Here is an 11,481-nt window from a genome sequence, read left to right on the forward strand (position 1 = left end):
TCTGTGCAAAAGCTGGATTTGTGAGCAGAGAGGCTATTGTCCAAGCAGAAAGCATCGCAAATGCCACACTAAGTCCGCCTGCAGCAATGCAAGTCTGCAGATGAATGGAGAAACTTCTCGCTTTTTTTATAGCAGTAACAGAGAAATGACAACTCTGGCTAACCAGAGGGGCTAAGACATTCCATATAGACACAAATATGTCTATATTCTGCATCCTGCGAATGCATCCTGTTGACATCTAGCAGAATAATGAAGGGAAAAAAAAAGGCAAAAGTAGGTATGCAAACAGTGAAGGTGCCTTGCAGAGCCCTCTGTAAGTGCTGTGCCTTGCTGGTGCTCGAGGTCCCCATCACGTATCTCACTGTGCATGCCTGCCTCTGTTTCAGACGAGAGGAGGTGGCCGTCTTTAGGCGTCTCGGACCAGACACTGCACCAAGGCCAAGGGAGGTCTGCGCCCTCCGTGAAGGAGCTCTCAGCTCTCTATCTCTCCCAGGCATCTGCTGCTGCTTCTCCTACTAACACCCCAAGGCGACCCGTAAGTACCCACGCTTTTCATGCCCCAAGCATCCATGCAGAACACTCAGTGGTGCACTCATCTCCATGCTGCCTCCCTTCAAACCCATGCCTGCATCCATCATACTCTGACATAGATCTTATTCTGCACGCTCCCACTGTTCTTCCCTCTACTCTCACATCCCCTGCCCCATGGGTGATTTCATATTCTCTTCACAGACCCAAGGCAGTGATATACACTGGCTGCTGTGCTCCCCTCCCACTAAATCCCATGCCCAAGCAATGAGTAAAGCAACCTCCTGCCCCGTGTGCTCTGATCTGCAGGCAATGCAAGCCCTACTTCAAAGAAGGAAGAGGACCTTATGGTCAGAGATGGAAAAACAGAGTTGGTGGATCCAAAACAGGAGGCTGGAAAGAGATTAGATCTTGGCTGAGCAAGGACCTGTGACGTCCTTTGTTTTCATCATGAGATGAAGCTGCCAAGTGCCTCTTGGCCCAGGGCCCTAATCAGATTATGGGAGATAAACCACCTTCTGGCTGCAAGGGGATGACTGCTGTGATTTTGCACGCGTCCATCTTTTCATTCAGTGACTGGTTGGCGCCACAGTACTGCACATGTGAGCAGAGCAGGGTCAGACACCATTAAAAGCTGCTCTTCTGCCTCATGGTCCATACCCACACTGGGCTTGTTTCATCTCCAGACTGGGAAAGACCAGTGCACTTCTGCTCAGCAATGCACAATGGGCCATACTATTTCCAGAGAAAAGTTTCTTCACCATAATCTGTGTGGGTCAAAACTTTTTAATTAATCTGCATTGCAGTGAGTTGTTCTGTCTGGGAAAGAAAAATGGGAACTTAAGGGAAAAAAAAATCTTTAAAACAATTTGCCATTGAGGACAGCTTTTAAAATTCATAATACAGTCATAAATGCAAATCAACTTTAAGTTGATTACATTGAAAATATAAGCCTAGTCATACTTAAGAGAATTCAGGCTTTTTTTTTTCCCCAGTCCTAAAAAAATGTTTTTTCATTGACTGAGACGTTTGGAAAAAAAAATTGGTTAACCTGCAAGAAGATTGTTTTTCCCAACTGAACAGAACTGTCAGTGAACCATAATGGTTTTCAGCTGTGTATTGTAGACACCTATGTATGCAAATACCAGATGTGTCTGCCTATGCACTTTGATGTCATTTCTCTCTGTTTTGTTGCAGAGCACTGTAAAGGACAGCTCCATTCTCTCTCCCAACAGCCAAAAAACAGGCAAGGTAAGAAATGTTAAAGCTATGCACTGTTATCTAACCAAATATTTGTGGACTGTAGTGGAGTGTGATTTAAATGCCCACACAAGACAGCAACTTTCATACTGAATTTAGCTATCATCAGCTGCTCAGTTGCCCTGCCCGGTATTTAGATATTCTTTACAGACTCAGAATAAGCTTATTTTAAAAAAATAAAAATGCATTCAAAGTATTTTGGCTCAAATGAAAGCTTTGCATTTTACATTTGCCGCAAAATATGCTGATCTTGGTATTCTGGAGAATTTTTTTTCTTTTACTGAAGTTCAATATCTATTTTTAGAAGGAACGATTTGTATGTAACAGAGTGAAATAACATTGTGCACCATTGCTTTGAGCAACAACTAATAATGTGCTGGGTGTGACTCTACAGGCATGACTCTGAAGGCATGCAAAGGGTCAGCAGGTCCTTTTCTGCAAGAAATGTTACCAGAATTACAGTCTGTCTTAGATAATGATTATAGGCCTTAATTACCTTCCGTTTGGGAAAATGCCAGTTCAGTAGAGCTCATAGGTATTCAGTTTAGCTATTGGCTATTCAGTGGTCCAATTTCCCAAACTAAGCAGAAAAATTTCCAAAAGTGAGTCCCAAAAGTATGTTAAACAGCCACAGTCCATCCCTTTTCACTTCCTTATCAACATTACTGAGAAACTAAAGGCTGAATTCAGTATGAGTGAGCCTGGGCAGATCACACTTCTACTGACCTTTTGGTCTTGTTTTCTTCTCCTAACAGAGCATGTCACAATCTGGCCTGCTAATCCAGCTTCTTATAAACTGAACTATTTCATAGGCCAAACAGCCAAAAGTAGAGAATTTACAAAGAAAAACAGCTGAAAGGAAGGCTTAAAAGAATGTGAGTTAGGGCAAACACACTCTGCTGTGACATAACTGTGATATATTGGATTCCAAGTCTTCAAGGAGTTACTCATTCTTATCCAAATGCTAAATCGAATAGGTCTAAGCAGATCATACTTAGGTGTCTTTCTTTTATCCTCTTTCACTTGATATGTATTTCAGTCTCCAATTCTATAACAGTGCCTCTATTCTCATGCAAAATAACAATATAGAGTTATGCAGTTGAAGATTGTCCTTATCAGTTCAGGTTCATACATTTATTTGGTTCCCTCTCGCCATTTTCTTCTTGACACCTCTTTGCAAATAGCTCTTTAGCCTTCTCCTCAGTCCATAGTCAGGTTTCCTGACTCCTTCAGGACACCACACTACCCTAGACACATGGGAGCAGGAGGGAGAAGTTAACTCTCAGCTTGTCATTCAAAAATAGCCTTCTTTTATGCTATTCTTGTGGTCCATTTCTCTTGCTGTCACAGTCCAAATTGGACACCACTCTTGCGCTGTAGCTGGATGGAAGCCCAGGAACTCCAGGGTAGCCACCATACGTGCCTGGATTAGAGACCTTGCTTTAGAGCGCATTGCTGTGGAGTCAGAGCTAACACCAAGCCTGGAGCGTGTGCAGTGGTGTGATGCTGTGGAGTGCTGTGTGCTACTGAACCAAAGGTATGGAGCTCAGTAGGTGCATGGATTTCCTTTCTTTGGATGGCTTTTTTTATTTGCCGTTTGCACTATTAATGGCCGCTGGGCTTGGCGTGAAGAGACAATTCTGACATTTAAAACTGTTTCCCTAAAGATGGCAGAGGTTCGGAAATCATCTGCAGTTGCCATCAAGACAATGGAAGAGGACTTACCTCCTGCTCCTACCCTTGGCTTGGTCCAAGTCAGCGGTCCTGCTGCAGGAGGCCAGGATCCCAACCCGCTCCCCGCACCTCCTCCGAAGCAATCCTTCTCCAAGTTCTACCAGCAGCGCCAAGTGAATGAGCTAAGGCGGCTCTACAGACACATGCATCCTGAGCTCAGGAAGAACTTGGAAGAAGCAGTGACTGAAGACCTGGCAGAAATGCTTAATACTGAAGATCCCAATGCACAGGCCTCTGTGAACCTGGACAAAGTCCTTCCAGGGGAGGTTCAGTCCATGCGCTGGATCTTTGAGAACTGGGCACTTGACTCTATTGGGGACCGTCAAGCCACAAAGAAGCTGGCAGAAGAAGAGGTCATTCCTGGTGGGGACGTGAAAAGTACTTCCCTGAGGTTCGAAAGTCAGTCAGTCAATGGGGACAGGCTGTCAACATCAGCCAAGGTATCAGAAACAGACCATGCTAAAGGGGATGTGCGCACTGCCAGGTGGCTGTTTGAAACCCAGCCTCTAGACTCCTTAAATAAGCTGTACTCTGATGAAACAGAAGTGCAGGAAGCCGTTCTCAAGGAGCCTGTCCAGGGAGGTGATGTGAAAGGTGCCAGACAACTCTTTGAAGCTCAGTCCTTGGATGCTATAGGGCGCTGTTGTTCAGTGGAGGAGAAGAGCATCTTACAACTCAAGTCAGAAATCCAGGAGCTAAAAGGTGATGTCAAGAAGACTATCAAGCTTTTCCAAACAGAGCCACTCTGTGCCATCAGAGACAAAACTGGGAATATCCATGAGATCAAATCTGTTTGCCGAGAAGAAATACAGAGCAATGCAGTCAGGACCGCTCGCTGGCTATTTGAGACTCAGCCACTGGATACCATCAACAAAGATACTTCCAAAGTGCAAATAATTCGTGGTATTTCTCTGGAAGAAGTAGGAAGGCCAGATGTCAGTGGAGCAAGGTGGATATTTGAAACTCAGCCTCTGGATGCCATCAGAGAAATTACAGTGGAAGAGCAGGATTTCAAGGCTTCAATGGATTTTACCACAGGGGCAGATGTCAGTAAGCAGCGAATGCTATTTGAGACCCAGGCTCTTGATTCTCTGAAAGGAGAAGCTTCAGAGAGTGTCAAAGCCAAGGAACAAGTCATTGGAGGTGATGTGAAATCTACACTCTGGCTATTTGAGACCCAGCCAATGGAAAGTCTGAAAGATAATTTTGAGGTGGGACATTTAAAGAAAGTAGAGCTTTCAGCAGAAGAGAAGGGAGATGTGAAGCAAAGAAAACATGTCTTTGAGAGCCATCCACTCAGCAGCATCTCTATGGCATCTGAAAAAGAAATTTCAGGCACCAGTGCAGAGGAGGTGGTAAAAGGGGATGTGAAGTCTTTCAAGACCCTGTTTGAAACTCTTCCACTAGACAGTATTAAGCAGGCTGATACTGAGCCCGTCACCAAAGAAGAGGAGCACATTCCTGCTGGAAATGTCAAAGCCAACCAAATCCTGTTTGAGACAACACCTCTGTATGCCATCAAAGACAGCCTTGGTAACTTCCACGAAGTCACCTCTGTGAGCAGAGAACAAATCATCAGTGGGGATGTCAAGAACTACAAGTGGATGTTTGAAACAAGACCGTTGGACCAGTTTGATGAAAGCATCAAGAAAGTGGACATAATACGTGGAATCACAAAAGAAGAGGTGGTAGCTGGTGATGTCAGAACAGCCAAATGGCTCTTTGAAACTCAACCTATGGATGTAATTCACCAACAAGCCATGCAAGGTGAGGAACATGCTTTGGTGAAGCGGGAGATCTCCCAACGGGGAGATGTGAAGACCTGCAGATGGCTTTTTGAGACTCAGCCCATAAACACGCTGTATGAGAAGGCAGAAAAGAAGCAGGAAGAAGATGGATATGTACCACAAGCTGATGTGAAGTCATACACATGGATGTTTGAGACCCAACCACTGGACTCACTGAAAGGCCAGGAGGAACAGCATTTGCAAGTCAGCAAAGCATACAGTCAGGATGACTTAGAGGGAGTTGATGTCAAAACTGTCCGACATCTGTTTGAGACTGAACCATTAGGCAGCACTTTGGCCAGTAAAGCTGACCTCAAGAAAACTGTGTGGTACTGCAGTCGCGTGGAGATACAGTCTGGGGAAGTGTCCCGAGTGAAGGAGTTCTTTGAAGCTAAGCCCTTGGATACAGCGACTAAACCAACAGTGGTTGTGAAGGATGACGGGAAAACTGAAGCTGGAGCTGTGCACAAGTTCACTTGGCTTTTTGAAAACTGCCCCATGGACTCCCTGAAGAATGGTTCTGAGGGCATCCAGGAAATCCCTCCAGAGAAGGATATCAAGGGAGGAGATGTTGGCGGCAAAAGGTTCATATTTGAGACCTACTCACTTGACCAAATCCATGATAAGGTGGATGAGACAGAAATTCAAAAGATCCAGAAAGACACCATGAGCAAGGCCAATGTCAAGTCCTGCACAATGCTTTTTGAAAGCCAGCCATTATATGCTATCCAGGACAAAGAGGGGAGTTACCATGAGGTCACCTCAGTGCAGAAAGAAGAAATCATGAAAGGTGATGTGAAAGGTGCCCGATGGTTGTTCGAAACTAAACCTCTGGACCAGATCAAGAAGGAAGAAGAGGTGTTTGTGATTAGGGCTGTCACTCAAGAGGATATCAAGAAAGGGGATGTCCAAGCTGCCCGTTGGAGGTTTGAGACAGAGCCTCTGGACTCCTTTTCCAGGGGAGGGAAGTCTGTGCCCAGAACAGTAGATGATGTGCTGAAGGGAGATGTTCAGTCCAATAAGGAACTCTTTGAGTCCCAAAAGGTGGGCCAAAAGAAATATGTGCGGATGGTCAGTGTCAGTGATGTCCAGCGGGGTGATGTGAGGACATCCACCTGGCTTTTTGAAAACCAGCCTGTGGACTCCCTTCATGGGGATGCGGACAGAAGCACTTCTATGAGCACAGTGCAGAGAGAGGATAGCCAGAAAGGGGATGTGAAACGCTGCACCTGGTTGTTTGAAACCCAGCCTATGGACACCCTCAAGGACACAGAGGCGACAGCCAGTGCTGAGGCTCAAGAAGCTATCCCTCATGCAGATGTAAAAAGTACAACATGGCTCTTTGAGAGCACACCTTTGGATAAGCTGAGTGCTTCTGAAGGTCATGTAGAAACAGAAGTGAAAGAAAGGACCATGAAGGAAACCTTGGAGATGCTCTGTACTTGCCAGGCTATTCAGCACAGTGGGATACTCATTGAAGCCAATGATATGGAGAGCGTGAAGATGGTGAAGTATCAGATCAGTAGCCCAGGTGCCCCAGAAATCCTGAAAGAAGAGATTGTGGGAGGCCATTTGCAAAGGATCATGCTACAGCTTCTGCACAGAACCAATGTGGAAGCACAAGGAATACTGGTGGAGGAGGACAGAGAGGGCAAGATCAAAGTGAGCCCATTGCAGCTACTGGACCCAAGTGAGGCAGTTAAAAGCAAAGAGGACTTAAGTGGAAATGTGGCTAAGGCCCTGCAGGGCCTCCTCACTCAAGAGGCCTCCATCAAAAAAGGGATGGTCTTACAAGAGACAAAGATGGGCTCTGTGAAGATGACTCTCTACTCCCTCCTTTTCCACTCGGTGCAACAAAAAGTTGTCAAGGGGGATGTGAAGACCACAATAGGCAATCTTCTGGCTTCTTCTCAAGAGCAGAGAGCAACAGCAACAGTCAAGCGAGAGGACAATGAGAAAGGCAATGTCCAGCTTTTCACCAGCTGCATTGAGAAGGGGGATCTGGAGTATCTGAAGAACCTCCAGCAGGAGTCAGAGATACAGTCCCTCATCTCCTCTCAAGCACAGCAGAGGGCAGCTGAGAGTGCCCCATGGGATGTACAGAGGTCCACAATATGTATCTCACAAGGGAATGAACAAACAGAGAACGTGAATGCAGAGGGTGAGACAGGGGCCATGGAGGGAGCAAAAAAAGTATTTGCATGTGGAAGCGTGGGCAAAGAGGGTGCATTAGACAGAGAGTCTGTGCATGCAGAGGGTTTGAGGAGCACCACTGTGCAATGTCTTGGAAAGCCCCTGAGCGTGCCCACAGTGAGGGGAAAGGAAGAAATTATGTCAGGGGGGCTTAAAGTGACTACAAAATCAATTCAAAGGGTTGCAAATGGCAGCAAGAACCAACAAATGGCAGCAAAAGAAGACACTTTCTCTTCCAGCATGACAGAACCCAAAACTGTGACTCAAAGCACAGCCCAGGCCAAAATGACAGTTCAGATGGGCAAAGTAGCTGAGAAACATCAGAGCTCGGTGGCTGGAGAAACCAGCCAGATGTCAGCACAGCAAGAAGAAAAAGCATTTGGGAGTGATCTCCAGGCTGCAATGCAAAGCCTGAGGCTAGCAACGGCAGAGGCAAAAAGCATTCAGCACCACGTCCAGAGCAAGCTACAGAGGAGCAGGGAAGTCCATGTGGCCTGCAGGCATCAGGCGTCCAGCACACAGGGGACAATGACCCTTCAATCCAAAACACACCAACAAGACTCTACAACCAAGCAGGAGAGCACCATCACTGCCTCCAGGACCACCACCACTAAAAGGCAGGAGGCATCCAAGACCCACACAGGCGTGTCTATGAAGACCATAGCACCACAAAAAAAGGTCAGTGCTTCTGAGGAAGTACAGGGAGGACAGCTGTTGAGCCAGGAAAATCAAGTTGTGCCTAGTGCAGATGTTAGAATTAAGGATGGTCTTTATACTGTCAAGCCTGTGAAAACCTATGTAAACCCTTTTCTTGAGTCTGATTACAAAGAGCAATCAGTGCAAGAAGAAAGAGAGCGAGATGTTGTTATCAGAGGGGATGTGCAGACAGCTATCAGAGCACTGCAAAGTGCCACCACAGAACAGCGCCTGGTAGAAAAGGAGGATATTGTTCGAGGTAATTTAAAGGCCACGCTTCAGTCGCTGGAAAAGTCTAACGTTAATGTCTCCAGAGGGGATTTTAAAGCCGCTATGATATACAGAAATGCAGGGCAGTCCTATTCTGTATGTAAAAAGAAAAATGAGACTCAAGTCAATAGTGATCAGACAGCTGTAGTGGCTTCAGGGTCGCAGGCTGATAATGACTTTCCTCCTCCTCCCTCAGTTGCTGTGATGAAAGCAGAGCATTGCCCACCCTCAACTAAAGCAACAACAGAAGGTGCCCTTCTACAACCAACGAGCCAAGATGAAGCCCCAGGATGTTCTGCAGCACTACAGACCCCTCTTCCTGCCCTCCCTCCTCTGTCCTCCAAACTCAGTGAACAAAGTTCTGCAGAGAAGCCCAAAATTCCTCCAAAACCAGAAATTACTGCCCCACCAAGAAAAAAACCTCTTCCTCCTCCAAAACCTGAGCATCTCTCATATGAGGCACATTCTGCCCCTCTAAACAAGAGCAAAGACAAATCAACCAAAGCCACGCCTCCACCCCTGCCTCCAAAGCCTCTATGTCTGAAAGAGGCCAGCAAGCCAAAGTCTTCACAATCAGAGCTGGGATTGTCCTGCATGGAAGTGCAAGAACAACCAAGTCATAGGGAAATTCAGGCACAATGTTGCACTTCAGAGTCACCAGTGCACAAAGCTATTGCTGCTCAGGATGTGAGGCCTGAGAGACAGCCATCAAAAGACATTGCCAAAAACCCTCTTCAAAATGCAGAGGAAAGGTATGAGACAAACAAAGGAGGACAAAGCAAGGTAGAATCAGACACTGCAAAGACCTCAGGGTCACTTAAAAATGGAGTGGTTGGTTTTGAAGCCGAACATGGAATGACGAGAGAGAAAGCAGCAGCTCCAAGGAGCTGCCCGGATAAGATAGCTCAGAGGCATATGCAGCTATGTAGCCAAGAGGATGGATGCACATCAGTATCACAGTTAGCCTATCCCAGTGGAGCAAGGACACCTAATGCACTGGGGCAGGCTGAACTAAGCACCTCCTCTGTGGGCCACACTACTCCTCCCAGAAGGAGAAATGACATTGCACAAAATGCTTCACTCAAAGTGGAAAGGGAAAGTGTGTCTAATGCCTATGGATCATGTGATGGTCAGAGAATTACACAGCAGGTGATAGAGAGGAGACAAGAGGACCATTCAATGTCCTCCCATCAGCAGTCAATGAACTTCTTTCAGGAGCAACAGCAGAATAGTGGGCAATTGACAGCTCGTAATGAGGCTGAGATGCCTGCCCAGGAGAAAACAGCAGTGATCATGAGAGAGAAACACAAGAAAGAAACAGAAGATGAACGTAGGAAGAGGCTGTCTGTGCATAAAGAGGAGATCATGAAAGGCAATGTCAAGGAGGCTATGGAGATCTTTGAGAATCTGAGGAGGCAGGAGGAGCTGCAAGAGATCTTGACTCGAGTGAAGGAGTTTGAGGAAGAGACAAGCAAAGTGGATGTGAAAGCTCTGAGGAGTTTCTTTGAGAAGGTCCCTGACTGGGTGGTTCTCCAGAAGGCCCATCAGGCCAAGCAACAGGCCAAGGCTGAGACAGCAGCAAAGGAAGACACTGACAGCATCTCCTCAGTGGAACTGGTTTTTGGAGACCTGGAGCGAGTGAGTGCTGAGATTGTCTACCTGAAGGAACAGACACTCTCTCGGCTCCTGGACATTGAGGAGGCCATCAGGAAAGCTCTTTATTCTGTTTCTAGCCTCAAGTCTGAGTCAGACATAGCTGGGCTCTCTGGGCTGTTCAAGGAATCTCTAGGGAATGCCCAAAGTCCTGTGAGTAGCAGCAACATCCGCAAAATCAGCATCGTCTCCAGCAAAGCCAAGCAGGAGAGCAACATGCTGGAGACAGGCGACACCGTGCCCATGGGCTGTGCAAAGGTGGCAGAAAAGACTCAAGTACCCAAAGCAGAGCTTGAGGTCCCCCGCCTCATTCATCCTCGTGTCAGTTCTCCCTCCTCACCTTCCTACATCTCCATTGAATCTGCTGCCAGGAAACCTGCAGAATCACCCAGGACTGCACATTCCCCATGGGCAATCCCTTCACCAGATTGTGTCAGTGCTACAGGAAAGAGAGATGCCTTTGATCAGGACAAATTTAGCTCCTTTAGCCACCCACCAGCAGGGTCTGCTGGGCATGACCTGTCTTCCCTTGAGAACAGACCAGAGACCATCCCAATAAAAGCTGGACTGAACTCCATGAAACAGTCTCCTCTTGCCAATGCCAATCATCAGATGAATGAGAAAGAGAGGAGTCCTCCAGACACCTCCAAAGGCAGCTGCCACTGTGGGATCAAAGGAGGCTTTTCAGATTATTGCTCCCTGAATGTCCCCAGCCCACAGAACCCACGAAGGCAAAAAAGCATCTTGGAGCTGCAGACGGGGCCTGATGGGTCCAAGCTCTATGGAGCCACTCGGACAGTCACAGAGCAATATGAGGAAATGGATCAGTTTGGAAATAAAATCATCACCTCATCCACTACAGTCACGAAGCAATCTGAGACTCAGACGTCCTCCATGTGTGATGTGGCATCTCATCCCATTTATGAGGTATCTACATCACCCCTATTTCGGAGGTACTTGAAGAGCCCAAGTGAAGACTTCCACACCAATGGCAATTTCCAGGAGCCGGGCGTAGTTTTTGTCACCTTTGGCAACTCTAAGCCAAAGAAATAGGAGATCCCAAAGAGCAAGAAGCAATAGTATAAAACAAAAAAGAAAGTCCACAACAAAAAAAAAATCTCCTGTTTTATCCAAATTGCACAAAAGGACTTGTCTACACTCTAAGGAATTCTCAAAGTCATCATCTCAGTGTTTTCATACGGACAGGATAGATGGAATCTACCTTGACACTGGAGGTGAACAGCAACCCTCACCCAGCCAACCCAACAGACTTGGTGCTGCAATACAACCCAGAGCTCTGACACTGTTAGAAGCACAAGACAAAATCCATCCACAGGCATCTTAGGGCAGCTTCCTCCTC

The 11,481-nt window shown here is 46.7% G+C and overlaps 1 protein-coding gene across 1 annotated transcript; it reads left to right on the top strand.

Moving 5' to 3' along the window:
• The first annotated feature begins 1,730 nt into the window (after positions 1-1,730).
• On the top strand, positions 1,731-11,174 carry XIRP1 (xin actin binding repeat containing 1). The gene is made up of 2 exons (XM_026051927.1): positions 1,731-1,779; positions 3,456-11,174. The coding sequence occupies exon 2, from the start codon at positions 3,456-3,458 to the stop codon at positions 11,172-11,174; it is 7,719 nt and encodes a 2,572-aa protein (XP_025907712.1). The 5' UTR covers positions 1,731-1,779.
• The last annotated feature ends 307 nt before the right edge of the window (positions 11,175-11,481 follow it).

This window comes from Nothoprocta perdicaria, unplaced genomic scaffold (genome assembly GCF_003342845.1).
Source record: "Nothoprocta perdicaria isolate Ctin4 unplaced genomic scaffold, notPer1 scaffold_80, whole genome shotgun sequence".
Classification (NCBI taxonomy): Eukaryota; Metazoa; Chordata; class Aves; order Tinamiformes; family Tinamidae; genus Nothoprocta; species Nothoprocta perdicaria.